This window comes from Lissotriton vulgaris, chromosome 8 (genome assembly GCF_964263255.1).
Source record: "Lissotriton vulgaris chromosome 8, aLisVul1.2, whole genome shotgun sequence".
Lineage (NCBI taxonomy): Eukaryota > Metazoa > Chordata > Amphibia > Caudata > Salamandridae > Lissotriton > Lissotriton vulgaris.
Genome location: NC_141696.1, coordinates 364,977,901 through 364,997,905, shown reverse-complemented (window position 1 = coordinate 364,997,905; position 20,005 = coordinate 364,977,901). Strand labels below are relative to the sequence as shown.

The window sequence follows — 20,005 nt, the reverse complement described above, 5'->3', positions numbered from 1 at the left end:
CGTGCCGCCGGTTTGGTGCGTGCGTGCCTCATCATGCACGACCATTAGGAGACCCGAGAGAACGCACAGTCATGCTGCGGGGGCAGGCGTGATGTTTACGAAAGACCGCACTGCCTAAGTTACGATACGGCGCTGCAAGTCTCGTCTGCCCCTCAGGTCTGTGTGATCACTGGCATGTTGATTATTTATATCAAGAACGTTATAAATATATAATTTAATTATAGCGGTCTGAGCCTGCAAGCAGTGATGCAGGAGATGATTAGCCCAGAGGCGGTAGTGCATAAGGAGGTGGCAAGCGCGTTTTTTTAGAAAAGCCCCAGTGTGGTCGGTACAAGGTGTTTGGTTTTAGAAATATGGACTCTAACGGGGAGATTTACTTAGCTTTTGCGCTGTGTTTGCGTCACAAATGTGGAGCAAAATAACGGAAAATATTTTTGAGGGAATTTACTTTCCAGCGCGAAATTTCCGCTGCTTCGCGTTACTTTGCGCCATAGGGGTGTACCAAGGGTTTCTCACGCTAAAACCTATTTACTGAAAACAGTAGATTGGGTTTAGCATGAGAAAACTGTGCCTTTTTCAACAAGGCGCAAGGAAGGAGAAATGCTTTAATTTCTCCTTCGTTTTCCGACTTTGCAGCACGCATAGATAGTGGGAAAAGCTTTCCCTTGTGTCTAGCATAGTATTTTGTACAAGAAGGGGGATCCCTTCCTGTGCAAAACCTATGCTGGAATCATGCACACACCCTAGTGCTGAGGCGCTAAGGTGTGTGCATGGCGCACAGCAACTGTAAGCAGCGCCGGCGCAAGGGAAAGGGCAGGAGATAGATATATCTTTGAAGATTTGGTGCTCTCCTGCTCCCTCCCTGCAACGCATTGCAGACTCGTGGGAGGCTGCGCTACGTTGCGTGAATTTTTAGTAAATCTCCCCCAGGATCTGTCGTTTTATTTTTCCATTTTGGTTAATATATACCTGGACAGTGGGCTAATGCATGATAGTGTATCAACTCGACTTCATTTATTACATACATTTAGGGGTAGATTTTCAAACCCTTTGCGCTGGTTTAGCATCATAAAAGTGACGCAAACCAGCGCAATTTTTTGTTGTTGCTATTTTCTTTCCAGTACAGCACTTGTTTTGAGATGGAAAGCCCTCTTGAAGTAGCGCCAAGCAGCGCGAAGCACTGTTTGCTTTACTTTCCGCCAAGGGGGCGTTACATGGGTGGTACATGGGCGTTTCCATGCAACCATCCATGCTTTTTGACGCAAAACCATATTTACAAATATTTGTAAAGATTATTGTGCGCCAAAAGTTAACACCTCTTCAATGGAGGCGCTACCAGGAGAAATGCTTTTATTTCTCCATGCTTTTCTGACTTTCCATGCCTGCTGCACTGTGCAGCACGAATGCAAAGTGGGAAAAGCTTTACATTGTGCCTTGCATAGTATTTTGTAGAGGAAGGATACCCTTCCTGTACAAAACCTATGCTGCACTCACGCACACACCCTAGCTCTGCGGCCCTAAGGTGTTTGCAGGGGGTGTGCATGGCGCACAGCAGCTAATATCAGTGCCGGCGCAAATGAAAGGGGAGGAGAGAGCCCTATCTTTAAAAATCTGGCACTCTCCTGCTTTCTCCTTGTCGCGCAACACGGCGCAGCCTTGCAGGGTCTGCGCTGCGTTGCGCAACTTTTTTTAAAATCTCCCCCATAGTTGCTGAATTTGAAATGGCTAATCAAAATGGTCATAGGCATTATTATTTACGACTTGTCTTGAGGATCATGAAAATCTCGAAGCTGGGAAGATGTGAGGGTGTGTCCACAGGACGGAGCTTGGATTTTCCCATTGCTCAAATGGGTGTAATTTCTGATAATTATGTTTCCCTCGTCTCCATTGCTTGAATTTTTGCTCGAGAGAAAGTCTCACTCATAGTTGCTGAGTGTCACTCATAATTACACTGAAATTATGAAAATGCCACACGTAAGTAATCTAAAACCCTGGCAGCTATGCTTTCACTTTCACTGTGCAGCTCATATCCCAAGACATTGACACTGAGCAGCGCTAGTCTAGATTTTCTGAAATTGACTTTGTATCATGCTTCTTCTAGAGTGCTTATTATTCTGTGTGCAGAGTGAAGATGCTTTTTTACGTCTCAACCTTGCACAGGGGCCATGCTAATCTTCTCTGTATCGTTCCAATTTTAGTATATGTGCCGCTGAAGCGAGCACAAGGATGCTTTTTTAAAGCAACGTAAAATATATGTCATTGACATATGAGAACACTTCTGGATCTGCTTCCAGGAATCGAATAACTCTAAAAGAGAAAAGACCTGAGCTACTCTTGTAGCTTTCTGGTTGACAGATGAAAGCGAATTAAAACCGTGCCATGATAAAGGTGTTAAATATTGTGATTCTGGTGCTGTACGTTGGCTACAAAATATTTTTGGAATGCCTAAATCTGTTTTTCAGTTTGCCAATCACAAGCTAACCCAGTGGCCATTTCAGGAAACTGCAATGGTCAAAACCAGAAACATTACTCCATAAAACATATAGCTACAAAGGTGGCCATGTTTGAAGAAGCAAGTTCAATGCCTACTACATGGAAACACTTTTAAAATAGCACATTTCTCAGCATTTACACCCCCAAACACTATTTTCAACGTTCGCACAACACAATCTGCAACATTTACACCAAAAACGAATTTGGACAAAAAAAGCACTAAAACAACATAAAAATACTACACAGAAAAACATGTTTAGCAACCAAATAAAATGTATATTTCTCTTTTTGAAGAGCAATTAGCAAAATATGCATAGTTATCCAATGAAAAGGTGGGAGCAGGGAGATCTCAGCAAAGATCTGAAATGGAAATTATCAAACGTCTTGTGGCGGCCCCCTCCACCTAACCCTGTTCACCGGGCCCTTATATCACCTTGACCGCGAGCTAGCGGTGACTTGACTAAGTGGTTTACCCTTACTGCATTGGCACTTACATGTTTTTTCAGGAAACTATAATGTTCTATTCTGAAATCTATTTAGACTCTAAACTTTGTCAGGTCTTCATTGACACTGGTGCCAAATTACTGGATTGTGTCAAGTTCTTGTATTTGATATGGGTACAGTAGAGGGCTTGGAAGGGAAGAGACCATATCTCATTGGTAGAGGGGTGGCCTGGGAGGAGAGGTACGGCTTCTCGTTTTGCCCCCCACTAAATTCTCTGTATGGCCAAAATATTCCCTGCAGCTCTCTGAATCCCAAATAGACTATTTCAAGATCGGTGCCTTGCAGTAAAAGCCGCCTGGCCTGTGAAGCATGGGAAGTAATAGACAAAACAGTGATTTGTCAGGGAAGCAATAATGGTATCCCGCCGATATAGATTGTTTAATGACTATAAGAGCATATGGGTGGCACATAAAGTGGCAGGCCGCTGTCATTTAGGACCCGCTGGCAGGCATGGCCAGCGCTGCTGTCGGAGCACTCACCGGTACTTTTACGAGATGCCCACTGTGAAATTGGACGAGGCTTTTTTTCGAGCAGTAATGCAGACCTTTTCAAGCACCACAGCAAGGAAAAAACTAAGAAGTCCAGAAAATGATGGGTCTGTTTGGGTGGAGCAGGGCATCTCCAACACGAAGGGCCCTGTTTGGTCCAAAGTATTTGTATATCTCTGAGCTAAGAAGTTAAGCAGCCCTGGACCCGGGACAGCAGTCAGGCCCCAGGAACTGTGAACATTTTTCTGTAGAAATTAATTATTTATTCAATATTTCCTCGTCTTCGTCCGTCGAAATCAAGCCCGTCCCCCCCCCCCCGCCCCCACCCCACCCCACCAGACCCCACTTCTCTTACCTGCAAGGGCCGCAGCTGCTTTCAACACATGGATGTTTGGCCCTTTCTTGATTCATGGTTGCTGTGTTCCTGGGTGTTTGCCAGGAAGTAATGATAGCACACATCACAAACTCACTTGTTTCTTGGTCTTTAATTAAAAGCTCTAATTATTACCCAAACCTAGGGTACTCATTTTATCACCCTGAGATGAATTATATGTTAAGTTAGACGTGCAGGGAGTCAGGCATATTATTACATGTAGGACTTTGCAGCAGGGTGAACTTTCCAGTGAAGGATTGGGATGTGTGACCTGCAGTTCACACCTGGGGCGCAATGGGGGTTTGTACCCGCTTTGCACGCTCCCTCTGGGCACTTTGGTATTACAGAAGAGGCCCCAGACGCTAGTACGGCCCATTCTGTAAAACAAATTGTGATGGCATCCCTCTGAAGGGGGTCAAGGGACCGCCCCACAAACATCCCCTTGCAGGTGGGTACAGTCACTCACAGGACCCGACTGCAAGGGGATATCTCCCTCCTCTTAAACATTCAGGGGGGATGCCACCTGCACAGTGAAACACGGAGCAGCTGCTTCAAAGCCAATCTGTATTTCACTTGAATATGCTGCCCGGAAACTGGTCCCACAATGCTTGTGTGAGAAGTTGGCCTGTCATATGCTGTCCACTATTCTAGTGGGCGCCTTGCACCGGTCTAAACGACCCTGATTGATGGTAGCTTTAAAGATATGTATCACACAAATAGACCGCTTCTAGAAAACCTATATAACTATCCTAGTCGTAGCTGTGGAGAGCAGCCTTCAGGCTGAGTCTTGAAGGAATGTAAAACAGCTTGTTTTACCAGTCTATATTCTCATGAATGACCAAATGTAAGGAAAACCACACCAGGTATATATATAAAATATATGTATTTATTCTAAACACACTCCTCTAGTCTCTTTATGAGGCAAAAGTACATCAAGTAAACTTATTTAGCACACAGTAAATTAGCACAGTATACGTTTTGCCCTAGGGGCCTCACAAACCATATACTAAGAAAGTGGCATAAGAACCACAACTGACATTGATACAAGGCCTAGAGCCTTTAGAACTGCTGGGGCCCCCAGGAACCACCCAAGGTAGTGACACAGGGGACCCACGGGGGACGCGTGGAGTGTCTAAACACAGCCACGAATCACCATTAACTTCTATGGGGAAAGTCGCGGTTGGAAAATTACAAGTTAAGGACACTTAGAAGAAGACTTGGAGCAAACCCCTTTAGAACTAGGCAGTTCTAGAGTCAATACCCACGGGAGCACTGGAGTACTCAAGTTACCTCACCCAGGGAAGTGCATAGGTGTCTTTTGGTGTCGGGTTAGTCATTGTTTCCAATGGCGAGCTGCTGAAAAGTGCTGCAGGCGACCAAGTCGAAAGTGTCCGGATGGATCCAAGACTGGATCAGAGTCGAGAAGAACCTGAAAGCAGAGGGGAAAGTGTCTGGGTTACTAGCCAGTGACCAGGAAGGCGATGAAAAGATGCCAACCAATGTCGGATGATTTCAGCTGAAGAAGGTGAAGCTTGACTCTTCAGCCACGAGGTCCAGGAAGCGTCGAGGAAGATGAGGAGCTGGATTCCAGTTGTCCCATAAAAGATGTTGAGTGCTGCAGTGTCGGTTTCCGGATTGGACCCAACAAGCCTTGGCAACAGCAACCCACGCAGAAAGCAAAGATTGGCTTCGGTGCAGACCAGCAAGGTCTGAGGGACTCACCCCTTGGAGGGAAGTCAGGGCACGTCTGGAGCAACCAGGAAAGCCCAAGAAACAGAAGAGTTACCTTCACGGGGACCCACCAGTTGACGGACCAGGGATCACAAAGGAGCCTCAAGTGAAAATGCTAGAAGCAAGCCCACGGAACACTCGTGGAGTGTAGGCCCACAATCTTCAGTGCAAATGGTGCTCGGGATTTGGACTACAAGTAACCCAATGAGCAAAATGCCCAACTTCGGGAAAGCTCGGGAAGTCAATGCACTAGTGTTACAGCGGGATTTTTGATCTCTTATCAGATCACTATTGATCTAGATCCCACTCAGGTCGACTGAACCTTTGTTACCTGTCATAGAGTAAAAAGCAATCCACTACTAGGTTAATCAGTTCAATACTTTACACAACTCTGAAGAACCACTTACTACGAATAAGTTTTAAAGTTTTATTATAAAGCCAAAGATAACTGGAGATACAAACATCTCAATATAAGGTTCAAAAGATACACTGGCATCAATACAAACATGAATTCTCTAAATGCTCTTAGGCGACAGAAGAATATCACCTAGACTAATTCAAAGATCAGCAAGTTTACAAGAATAGACACAAGTTGTCACTTGAGCGTCATTTACAAAAGGAAGAAAAATCCAGATTAGACTGTCCCTACACTAGACTAAGTGACATCCCTACTTAGCAAGATCTTAACTTAAAAAGGTGTCAGCCGTGGTGACTTCCAAAGAAGATCACTCACTTTCCCTTAGTCTTTGTTGTAAATCTGTGCATCGCAGTTATGCCCTCTCTGCCTACCCATCCGCTCTCTAAGGTTACTCAGTCCATCTGCTCTAACTCCACCCAAGGGTGCTGTCCCTAATACAAAATCACAATTACAGTTGAAACGCCCCTCAGAGACGCCCCTCACGTACACCCCTCACGTGGTGTCGGTTCTGGCTTTTTCCATGCTGATACTCCTCTGGGCTCCTTGTTAGCGTTGACCTTGCTTCTCAGGCTTTTCTCCGGCAAGACGGTACCCCCCAGGAAATTCCTGAAGCCTCCTCCAGGCCTGTGCCTGTCTCCCAGAACAGAGCTCTATTCATCACTCTCTTGATTGGAACCCCCTCGCACCTGCAAACAGACACCCATGAAGTGGGCCCCAAATTCCGACCTCCAGCTTATCTCACAAGTCGTAAACCTTCGAGCATGGTCCACAATTTATGCTTAACACAACCTGATTTTAACTAGCACATGCAGATCAAAAGAAACAACCTTATCTCTCCAGGCCTACTAGAATTACATGAAACAGGCCTGTGCACTCTATGAACCTTTATTTCTCAGCCTAAAACAGTATTCTAACTTATTACACACTGGTTATAGGAAACACTTCTATAAAACATATATTTTCAGTCTATGATCAATAATACTTTGAATTATAACAACAGTAATCCATCTCATGTGAAATTGTAAAGGCACGTTTTCTTTCTCAGTGAACTGCCATGAGGCCTACACATTTCTACGTTTGGTAGCATTACATTCTCCTCTGCAACAGCCACATAACATGGAATTTAATATCATTCTAATATCTCTAAACGTTACTACATTAGCTTTTCACACTGATATATGCACTCTGTATTAATTAAACACTCTTATATGTATGCACTCTATAAATTCGACACTCTTATATGTTCCTTTAACTAGACTTGTGTAACATGCTTGTAAATATGGTGCACTTCTACATTTTACTTGATTTGTGCTCTCTCAGTTCCCCCCTTTGATGACCTTTAGAGGTCATCACCATCACAACACCATCCCTGAGGGAATGAATTGAATCAAACAGAACTCGTTGCAATGCTCCCTCGCTTCATCATTTCTAGAGCCCTCAGACTCCTGTACTGGTTATCCTGCATCACAGCTAACCTCTGCTCCTGCTCTCTCATGGATCTTTGCAACCTATTTGACCTATACCATTGATACAGCCTCGCCAACCCCCACAATGTGATTACGCAAATCACTATTATGATGATAGGTTTCAGTATGTACCAAATGAAACTCTTCCCTAGATTGGCAAACCAACCTCCAACTTTACCCATTCCATGACCCACTTTTTCCCACACATTCACCTTTGTCAGATCCTCTATCTCATGATGAATTTCAGTGATATTCTGTATATACTTCTCAAGAGGTTTTGAATTGTCTGGAATGTAAGTGCAAAATTCCTGGACCTTCAAAGCCTTACAGACTCCGCCCTCTTTGGCTAACAGAACGTCTAAAGCAAGTCGGTTCTGGAGAACCATTGCCCTTATCGATTGCATCTCTCCTTCTACCAGCATTAATGATCTAGCAGTACTGGCAGATAATCTATCTACAACTGTTGCCAATCTCCTAATCTTGACATCATTCAGTATTAACCCTAAAAGAGGGAACATGGCACCAAATACGTCTCCAACTACCTCATCATTGCTTGCATCCCTTCTCCCTCTGGCTTGAGTTCTTCCCTCTATGATTTCTAGATCCTTAGCATGATATATTTTGGGGAAGACAATTGCTAAATAACATGATCCATACCAATTATCCGGTAGTTTCACGTATGCATTTCTTCCACAGACAAAATATACATTCGGGATCACCTGCATTCCTTTCAAGAAATCCTTTGTATAGTATTCTATTTGGAAAGCATGTTCACAACTTACTTCTCCCACAAACACATTCTCATAGTAGGTTTTACCCCTGTATATACATAGTTTCCCTCTTTGCACTCGATCTAAAGCTATTGGACCATTACTACCCTTCCTCTTGTGTGACTTTTCCTCCTCGGTCCAATCTGTTTTCCATTGGCCCGAAGCCTTTAGGATCTTCTGCCTCCTATATCGATCATCCACCTGCCCTATAAACTTTTTCTCAATTTCTGACACTTTACAGGTCAAATTATTTCTTGGGCATATGAAGTATCTAACGTTCTCCAAGGAATGAAAAATTTCCTTAATCGATCCTCACTCTTATAATAGTCCCACTTGTTCATATGCTTGTAGGCCGGGACCTCTGGTAAAACAGCGTCAAAGTTTGAAAAAGAATACTCAAAGCTATCGCGTTCATAAAATATACTAAGCAACAAAGTACATGTAATTCCATAAGTCAATGGAAGATGATGATACCTAATACCTTCGTCTACAGAGGCAGGCAATTGCATGCAGACGTAGCAGTACTTTGCCTCCATAGCATCAATGTATTCATAAAGTAATTTAGCATATGCATTTGATTTTAAATTTCCTTGTGATTCATCTATGTGCAACCTACGAGCTTCTGCTGCTAGCAAAGCTTTATCTTTCTCTGTATTGTCCCCCTTTTTACCAGCAGTAGTAGGTTTCAATGTTACTACAACTTTTGCTTCTTTTGTTGCCTTCTCTTCATTTTCATGTCCCACTATATATGATACAGTAACTACTAGAACTATAAAAAAAATTACTCCCACTAAAAGTGTGCCCACTATGCATTTTGCTTTGCGGTTCGGGTTGCCGGCCTCCATGATCTCAAGACAGTGTAGTTCTAATTTTCTGCCACAACACAAAGTCTCTTTTCTTTGCTCCTTCAACAGTTTTCTTTGCTTATTCAGTCTTTTCGAACCACACCTGGAAGCTGACAATCCCTCTTGCAAGATCAGTCTTTTGAATTATAGCAACAGGCAACCCTAGCCCTTCTCCATCCACTAAATGGAAGAGTCCCTAAATTTCTTCTTCCACTTGGCGCTAGGTTATCTTCTTAATCTTGTTTATTTACAAAGTCTTTAGCAGTCTGTAATCATGCGTGTTCCAGCAGCTCTAATCACGTATTCTAAAATTTCTAAGCGAAGAATGATCTCCTCGAGTGCTGGCATCGTTGGACCAAAAGTTGGAAATTCTACTCTGTTTAAAACCAGTTCTCTTATTCTGCTCAGATAAGGAGGATTGGGGACAGTGAGTGTCAGCAACCCTTCGATCTCAAGTCAAGGTACCAACAACACCAGTTCCAATGTTATGATTGGGTCAGTACTGGTCACTGTCACTTCCCTCACCCTCCCGGATCTCCGTGCACTAGACATCTGCTGCTAGGTAGGTCCACTCAGGAGTGGCGTATCTTCTGCAGGGCACGCGCACCCTCCTTGATCTTCTTGGACCCTCCTGTTCTTGATTCTGTGCACCTTCGTCCAGATCTGAGTCTTCGGATATAGGAGCAAGGGTTCTTCCTGGAGTTGGCTTTAAGTATGGGCAAATTTTGCGAATCTCGCGTTCGCGAATTTTGCGGATTTGCGAACTCGCAATCCGCAAAATCCGCGAATTCCCGCGAATTTGCGGATTTTTTTTATTTTTTATGTTCGCACGGGTTTCTGCAAGTTCGCGAGGGTTTTGTACAATTTCGCAAATTGCGAAATTGTACAAAACGCGTGCGAACTTGCAGAAACCCGTGCGAACACAATGTGCCCAGTAGGGTATGTGCCTCTTGTGTGAATAAAAGGTCAGAGAAAGATCAGTTCATCAGATGAAGAGAAAGAAGCTCCTGGTCACAGGAACAGCACGGGTATTGCGCTCGTGAAAGTCAAGGATGCAAAGCCTATCCAGCATCACAGCTGATTTTCCACGGTAGATTTGGGAAGAAGGCACACCTGTCCAGCCTCGACGACGCTCACGATTGTTTTTGGGCTAATGAATGAGTCATTGAATTTGAGCATCAACTAGTTCGAGCGACCATGTGTGTGTTACTATGCAATCGCCCCGAAGGGCGCAGGGGTCCCTTGAGTGAGCTGCAGACCTGTGCCCAGCCATGCAACTATTTTACAATGGCGCTAGCAAGCTGCCAGCGCCGTTGTAAAATATTTACAAAGTTAGCTTGCACAGGAAGCACTTAGATAAAATAAAGCAGCACCTGCTTCGTTTTATCTAGTGGTTCCTGTGCAAGCTAACTTTGTAACTATTTTACAACGGCGCTGGCAGCTTGCTGGCGCCATTGTAAAATAGTTGCATGAGTGGGGGTTCAACTTTTGAACCCGTTACGTTCGTGGTTTTTTTTTTGCTGATTTTGCGGGAAATCCGCAAAATTCGCAGATTGCGGATTTCCCAAAAATCCGCAAAATCCGCAAGCATAACAGATTTCCCGCTCACACTTAGTTGGCTTCAAACTCAGCCTCTTCTTCCTTTCAGGCCAACTAGCTTCTCCAGCCTTGTTCTCCTATTTCTTGTCCTCACACTCGATTCTTGATCACTTGTGGCTTGATCAGTGTCCGAGCCATATTCACAGCAACTTTCTCCTTCTGTGGCAACGTCAGTTTCACTGTCGTCCTGTCTTTCTTCCGCTTGATCTGACGCACTCCCAGCATCCTCCGACACCCCCACAGCTTGACTGATCCCCTCTAGTGGTTCGTCGTCCACAGCTGGATTTTCATCTGTGAGAGGAGCTGTTTCTTCCAGGGGTGCTGGAACTCTTCGAGTGTGGGAGGCGTGAATCCAATTTGGCAGCCCTCCACACTTTACTGCAGTGTTCGTTGTCAGAATGATCTGGTATGGTCCCTTCCAGCGCACGTCTAGGCAATTCTTCCGGACGTGCATCTTCACCAGCACCCAGTCACCAGGGCACAGGTCGTGACATAGGTCTCTGGAAGATGGAATTTCAGCAGCCTGCACCTGAAGAGACACAGAATGAATGAGATCAGAAAGTCCCTTGCAATAATCCAGGATCAGATCATCTGTGATATTCAACAAAGCTGCAGTTGGGACAGATGGAAGTCTCATTGCCCTCCCCATTAAAACCTCGTGTGGGGAGAGGCCTGTTCTCCTGTCTGGTGTGCTATGCATACTCATGAGTACCAATGGCAGGGCATCAGGCCAGCTTAAGGATGTCGATGAACACACTTTGGCCATTCGGGATTTTAAAGTTCCGTTTATCTGCTCCACAATCCCTGAAGCCTCTGGTCGATAGCTACAGTGCAACTTCTGATCAATATTTAATGCAGAGCAAAGCATCTTCACAACTTCACTGTTGAAATGTGTCCCTCTATCTGATTCCAAAGAGGTCGGCACCCCGAAGCGTGGTATTAACTCTCTAAGCAACAGTTTTGCTACTGTGAGTGTGTCGCACCTGCGTGTAGGGTATGCCTCGACCCATCTGGAAAATATACATACAACCACCAGAACATACCTGAGGCGGTTGCATTTTGGCATCTCAATAAAGTCTAATTGCATCCGGTTGAAAGGCCCACCAGACCTCCCAATGTGACTCAATGTAACTGGTCTCCTTTTCCCCACGTTCAATTGCTGACATGTTACACACCTCTGACACACTGCTTCTGCGGCTACTCTAAACTTGGGATTATACCAAGTCTGCCTAAATACCCGCAACATGGCATCTCTTCCTAAATGTACTGGACCATGTATCTGTCTTGCCATTGGACTCACTAATTCATTTGGTAATACTGCCCTTCCATCTGCTGAAATCCACAAATCCATTTCACTTTTTACACAACCTGCAGTTTCCCATGTCTTTTTCTCAAAATCTGATGCGTTCTCTTGCATGCCTTTTAAATCATCCCAAGTATCAACTGTTTCTAGCATCATGTTTAACTCTGTCTTTTCCTGTGTCCCACCCACTTCCACTTCCGTGAAAGAGTATCCTTGCTCTGCACAGTAACGAGCAACCTCGTCTGCATACCGATTTCCTTGGGACACAAAATCTGTACCTTTGGTATGTGCTACGCATTTGACAACGGCAATTGCTGCCGGACCTTGTAACGCTTCTAACAATAGTCGCACAAACTCCCCATTTCGAATAGGTGAACCTGAGGAGGTCATGTAACCTCTCCGAGACCACAATTGCCCAAAGTCATGAACTATACCGAAACCATATTGGCTATCCGTGTAAATGGTGACTCAAATTTTGCTACCTGCTAAACAGGCACGTGTCAATGCAATGATTTCAGCTACCTGAGCGGAGTGTACTCCTTCCAGGCAAGCGGCTTCTACAACTCCAGTAATGGTGCAAACAGCATAAGCTGCTCTCAACTGACCAGTATTGTCCCTTACACATGAGCCATCAACAAAGAAAATTTCATCAGGGTCGGTCAACGGCTCATCCACAATATCTGGTCTTGGCTTGGTGCATAGTTCAGTCACATCAAGGCAATCGTGATCTTCACATTCCTCGTCTTCCATATCATTAGGGAGTGGCATCAAAGTGGCAGGATTCAAAACAGAGCACCTCTTAAGGGTCACGTTCTCCGCAGCCAGAATAACTTGCTCGTAGCGCGTGAGCCTATTATTGGTCAAGTGCTGTGTCTTGGTCCTGGTCATTAACAGTTCTACAGAATGAGGTACATACACCACTAATTGGTGTCCCATTACAATACTTTCACACCTCTCAATGCTGACACCAGTTGCAGCAACGGATTTGAGACATCCGGGCAACGCTGCGGCTACAGGGTCTAAAGTAGCCGAAAAATATGCAACTGGTCTACGGGCATTTCCATGAATTTGTGCTAGGACTGACAAAGCACAACCTTCCCTTTCGCAACGGTAAAGTAAAAATGGTTTTTCGTAATCTGGCATTCCCAAAGCTGGAGCACGACACAAGTCCTCTCTCAGCTGTAGGAACGACATCAAACAATCCTTGTCCCATGGTACCGGATCACTCACCTCCTTGTGCGTCAGTTTTTGTAAGGGTTTTGCTTTCAGGGAAAAGTTAGCTATCCACTGTCGGCAATAACCAACCATTCCTAGGAACATCCTGACCTCTCTTTGTGTCGTAGGCAAATTCATCTTCATGATCACCTCTATCCTGTCTGGGGACACTTTCCGCTTTCCTTTTTCAATTCGGTGACCCAAGTACTGTACTTCTGTCAGACAGTACTGTAATTTGCTCGGAGACACCTTATGTCCATTTTCAGCTAAATGGTTCAGCAAGGTGATGGTGTCTATCTTACAAGCTTCCTCTGTTTCTGACGCAACAAGTAGGTCGTCTATGTACTGAACTAGAACCGAGTTCTGTGGTAGTACTAGACTTTCAAGATTTTTCTTCAGCAGCTGGTTGAAAATCGATGGGCTTTCTGTATACCCCTGTGGGATACGACACCATGTTAAGACGCGATTTTCCAGCTTAAATGCAAAAAGAAACTGGCTCTCCTCATCTAATGGAATTGAAAAGAAAGCCTGGCAAAGGTCTATCACTGTGAACCACTCAGTTTGGAATGGTATCTGAAACAATATCACTGATGGATTCTGTACCACTGGACAACATGAAACAACTATGTTATTAACCTTTCGGAGATCCTGTACTATTCTGAATTTCCCGCTAGGTTTCTGCAAACCCATAATCGGGGAGTTGCATGGACTACCCACGATTTCCTTCAGTATTCCCTGCTTAATCATGGAGTCGATCACGGGTTTTATTCCTGCAATCATCTCCGGGGTCAATTTGTATTGAGGCGTTCTTGGATATTCAAGATTTGGTTTTATCATGATTTTCACTGGTTCTACTCCTTTATTCAATCCTATCTCTTCTCCCGTGAAATCCCATACTTCAGATGACACAGTATCTCTTAAGTCCCAGGGAAGCTCTTCCACCGTCAGGGTAGGATACAGTTCTACACATACTTTTGAATTGGCAACCTTAAAGGTGGCATCATCGTCGTTAGTCTGTACCTCTACTCCCTGAGGCGTGCAGTATATGGTGCAATTTAGTTTGCACAATAAGTCTCTTCCTAACAGACACACAGGGCTAGAATCACATACTACAAACTGATGTTCATCGCTGTAGTTTCCTATCCTCACTAGCACTGGTTCTGTCAATGGGTTAGTCATTCTCCTATTTGCGACTCCTACCACTTGAATTGTTTCCCCCGACATTGGCAGGTCCGGTCATTGAGAGAATGGACACATGTAAAAATGTACAGTAGATTCATCGATGATGTGTTCCTGATTTGGGATGATACACAGGAAACCCTTGCACAACTGATATGCTCATTGAACCAAGTGGATGCCAGAATCCAATTCACTCATAAGATAAGTGAGGAAGTCATCGACTTCTTAGATGTCAGAATTACCAAAACATCACAAGGCTTTGAAACTGCGTTATATACTAAGCCTACCAACCGGAACAGTGCTCTTGACTATACGAGCTTTCATCCTAAGAGCCTTATTAAGAATTTACCAGTGTCCCAATTCATCAGGATAAAACGAATATGTTCAAATGCACAAGTCTGTGAAATGACACTAGCCAAACAGGTACAAAAATACAAAGAAAGAGGATACCCAGCTGATGTACTAGAAGAACAATTAAACAAAGTACAACTAATGAACAGAATGGATCTGCTGAAATCAAGCAGTAAGAAAAGACATGCAGGATGGTATTTGTAACCAAATATACAACTTTATCAACGAAAATCAAACAAATAATCAACAAAAGATGGGAACTATTATCTGTAGAACCAGACTTCCATGGCATTTTCAAAGAACCTCCCGTACATGCGTACACAAGAGGACCAAACTTGAGAACAAGATTGAAACACAAACAACATCCTACGCAGACAGCGGAATACAAGGGAACAACAAGATGCTTAAATTGCACCAATTGCAACAATGTGATTACAGGCAGCACATGTACACATCCAACTACTGGCAAACTAATACACCTAAAACACACCAGCGACTGCAACACACAAAATGTAGTCTACGCCATCAAATGCCCATGCGGTAAAATGTACATTGGCAAAACGGAACATAAGGTGAAAACACGTATAATGGAACACAAGAGCAGAATTCGAAATCAAAATCTCACGTCACCAATAGTGCTCCATTGGAGGGATGAGAAACACACAATTTCGCAGTTAAGATTCTTTATCATTGAAAAAGTACAAATCCAACAAGGTGCAGATAACCACCAAAGACTGCTGCAACGTGAACTGTTTTGGATCAAACACTTTAAAACCTGAGCCCCAACTGGCATTAACGACAAATATGATTTATCATGTTATTTGTAAATCACATTGAACTCAGATCACAGTGAAATCCATCCTAGGCCTATAATAAACTTGCAAATAACTCTCCATGAATTAAAATTATGACCGGGGGTCACAAGCTATGAATACCAGCTAGTAAACAAATATAGTAAAGGTTCGAGAGAGCCATCACCTTCGGTTCCAAGGGTATAAGGAGAAATGACTTTTATGATTTACTAATGTATACCATGTGTAAAGTATATAAGAAACATGAGACAGTAATAAGACACTGCATGGACATATGTGGCCAATTTTAATAATTGTTAAAACAACAGATTATTATTATGTATACCATCAGCATATATGATTGCCAAATGATTGTTTCATATATTAGTACACGATCATGTATACACAATTGTTGAACATCACATCAACATAAACAATAATAGGGCTTTAGTGGGTTTCCCCATACAAGTAAGGAACAGAGGATCGTTTTTCTACTTGACATTCGTAGGCACAGCAAGTCCCTATTACCACGATCACCCGTCTATTGCACACCAGATTTTTGTAAGTGTCTTTTTCATTGGTTTATCATCATATGGTCACTTAGCGATATGGTTACATTCGAAACAGTCCGCAAGGGCAGAACTTTAACTAATGAATTACTCGCATTTACAAGGCGCGAGCTTCAGACCGGGAATAGTAATTATCAATATGATCCTTTCGTGTCTATCGAAAGCTCACTTCTAGTTACAGGAATTCTTTTTCTTTTTCTTTATACCAAGAGCATTATGACCCAGCGCTTAGCATTCTCAGTAAATAGTTAGCCGCAATCATCAATAAACAACCGTTTCAATATGGCGCCTGCACTGGAAGGTAAACAGAGTGCAGAAGACGAGAGTAGTCCGTCGTTAGTTATTACCACTCCGCAACCATGCGGAGCACACGGAGTTCTTTAATGGAGTCTTTCTAGTACTCGGGTGAACACGGCACACACAGGGCTGCGGTTTGTTCGTATACGGAGTGAACCTTTGGCATACCAGGTACGGAACAGTTTGAATAGTGGCGTTAATTCGAGTCTTTAGCTGGAACCCAGAATTATAACATAGAAAATATTTTCTTTCACCTTACAGAATTACAGAAGTGGTGAAGATAAGGTAGGGCACTCAGCATAACATTGCTAAGTTGCACAGTTCTTATTATTCTCGCGGCATCAGTGTAGTTCTGATCGGCTTTACTTATTTTTTCAGAGAGCACAGAGAAATCTTACAAGGTATGTTCCTTATGGTAGCACAGGCACAATTTCATTAATAATTAAGGTGTGTATACAGTTGACCACGGATACTTATTATTATTTCTTGTATTGATTTATACAGAGAATTATATATTGAGGCGATCACATAGGTACAACTACAGCAATAGCAAACAGGTATGACATTCACATATTCCAGTACATACCCCCATGTTCTATCACAGTAATGATACTTACATGATGCATATGTTTTTATTTTCAGAGTCGCCCCTGATGAAGGCACCACAGAGGTGCCGAAATGCATTGGGCTCTTTTGTAAATACATGACAACTGTATGGATATATATATGTTATGCCAAAGTATTGAAAATGTAACAATGTTTGTATAACTAAGGAAATGTAAGAAATCTTTTTTGTTATGAACAGTGAAAATAACAATCAAGAAGGTTAAAAACAAGATGCAATAACGAAAATAAAAAAGTTAAAAGCAAAGGTACACCATTAAGTGTGTTAATAATATGTTGAAAGTTTGAGGTGCGGAGCACCAGGTGAACAGTGCACGATTAGGTGGGTCTAAAAACCCATCATAACTACTAGATACGGAACCACGGCTGATCTCAAAGTTGATCGGGTAGCTCCGGTATCTACTAAGAATGTCGTAGGACACCCCGCCACCTCAACCTCAACAAACGGTCCTCTTTGGTCCACTTCTAGAACTGCCCCGAGGGTACAGTCCTCTTCTCTACTCACACGCCGTCCAGTCAGTGGATCAACGTAGTAACACTCTTCTCCTCCTACTAAAAGAGGCATTTGTCTATAGATCTTGCCCCCTGTCGTAATCTTTGGTGGCTGCGGGAACTGGGCTCGAGGAGCCGAAGTCCCCTCTTTGGCCATCTTACTCTTAGGTACTGTCACCCCTTGTACTGGAACGGTCTGAACTTCTTCCTCCTCTACTTCCAGTTCTCCGTTTTCAGGGTTATAGGGACACTCGCGTTTCCAATGTCCCACCTGGTGACACTGGTGACATTTTGTCGTCCTTTTCAAGGTAGCAAAGTCTACTCTAGGTCTCGGATTTTCCTCGTTGTCCCTATTCTGATTATTTGATCTCCTTCCCATCGTCCCTGTTCCCTGTGGCTGTTGTCCACCCTTTCCAGCCGACTGCATCTGAACCATCATCAACTTCTCCTTAAGTTTCTTTGCTTTGGAATCTATTTCATCACTGCAATACCTTGCGTATCTCAAAATTTCATCCAATGGTTTGTTTTGCCAGCAAATTAAGTGTTGCTGAATCATCAAACAAATATCAGGTCTCAACCCCAAAACGAACTTCGATACAAACTGTCCTATGTCTTTGGGATCCATTACATCTAATCCACTGTATTGTTTGAACGTTTTCAGCAATCGCTCATAAAATTCATGGACTGTCTCCTTGGGTTCCTGTCTAGTTCGGTCTATTTTCACCCAATCTATATCCTGCGGTGGCACCTTCTCTTTCAGCCATGTCATCACCCTTTCATATTTTTCCATTACTCTTTCTGACGGTCGATTAGTATGAGCATTTCTTTCTGGTTCTGCTGTGGGCCATTCAACACTAACTTTGCATGATGTCCACAAGTCTCCTGGGACCACAATATCAAATAAGGTGTTCAAATCAATCCACAGTACTTTCGAGATCTTCACAAACCTCTCTACCTGTTTGTACCATTCTACAGGATTCTCTCTTAACTTTGGAAATGAATTGGTAAACGCAGCCAAATCTCCCCTACTCCAGGGCACATGTACATAACTCCCATTCGCTATTTCTCGCAAAGGGTATGCCTCCATCCGCAGTGGCCCTCCCTCCGGGGACATCACAATCGCGCTCCGCCTGACAGTCCCTTTCTTGGACCACCTTTCTTCCCATTTATCCAGATCTCTCCATGCCCTTATTCCTGTGATCAGTTCCCTTATGTGTGTTTTTAATCCAATTGTCCTCCTCTCGTCCAGATCCTGATCTGAATAATGCAACCTATGGTTACCCTGTAATGCCTTTGTTCTCGACAAGTCTACCATATATTTGTCTGCCAGTTCAGACAATTTCTCGTGAATTGCTCTTGCCTTCCGAGTAACATCCTTTGCTATAAACAGCACCTCATCTTGCTCGTACATATCGATCCTTTCTAAAGGTAACGTACCATCTATTATCTCGTCCAGATCAGATTTTAAACTGGTCACATCGAGCCTTTTTGCCTTTATCACAGCTTTCAGTGTGTTGTCTCTAGAGGGCCCATTTACGTCTCTCCCATCACAGCTCTGAGTCCTACGTCTGGGCTCAGGCGTGTTATGGGGAGTCCTCCCATGCTCCCATCTCTCCAGGTCCCATGCAGTTCCATCCTCTCTTGGTGTATGGTGAAACACTGCTCGATTCCCCATAATCCCACATCTCCCATTCTGCCTGGTGTCTCTAGGTGCATGGTAAGACACTCCGTTATTCCCCATGCTTTCGCAACTCCAATGCTGTCCATGATCGCTCGACGCATGGCAAGGCCCTTCACGGCTCCCCATGTTCCCGCGATCCCGCTCCTGCCCATGATCGCTTGACGCATGGTGAGACACCTCGTGGCTCCCCATGTTCCCGCGATTCCAATGCTGTATGTTATCACCAGGTGCATGGTGAGTGCACTTAAAGCTATCCCTGTACTCTTGCGTCCTTCGGTCTCTCTCACTGTGAATGAGACGAGACACCCCTCCATACTCCGTACTTCTACCTTTTTGCTCCTGCCTACTTCCACCGTGGATATGACGGGTAGCTCCTCTACTCTCCTGACTCTTACCGTCCCACTCCTGACCGCTTTCGCTAGCCCCACAGTGAGACAGTGTCCCATCGCCTCGACTTCCCCATTCAGCTTCCGCTCTTGACCTGTTACTCTGTGTTCCTGTGGCAGCATCCCATTCCCTCAAGTCAGCCCTCAACTACTTAAAGGACTTCGGCCGTGGACCTCTCAGATCCATCGGTCCTCTCTGACCCCCTGATCTGTTATGGGATCCACTGCTGAATCCAATGGGGTGCTCCATTTTGTCGGTCCTGGCAGTTGCCTCCAGGCATTTGTCATGTTGTTCCTTCTTTCCATTTCTGCTCTTTCTCTGTCTAACCGTACCTGTTCCTCCTCTCGCACTTTCTCTGGGTGATAAACTGACACTATATGACCTATGGTAACGGGTACTTGAAGAGCATCTGGCAATCCATGAGACTCA

General features: G+C 44.0%; 1 protein-coding gene and 1 pseudogene across 1 annotated transcript in view; both read right to left on the bottom strand.

The window, feature by feature from the left end:
• The window catches only part of LOC147697050 (uncharacterized), a 163,564-nt gene extending 144,315 nt beyond the window's left edge, over positions 1-19,249 (bottom strand). Inside the window, exon 1 of the mRNA XM_086936103.1 lies at positions 18,087-19,249. Coding sequence (XP_086792229.1) covers positions 18,087-19,249 — 1,163 coding nt within the window. The remainder of the gene's footprint in view (positions 1-18,086) is intronic.
• Positions 2,122-2,222, bottom strand: LOC147697051 (U6 spliceosomal RNA; annotated as a pseudogene).
• Positions 19,250-20,005: the final 756 nt, after the last annotated feature.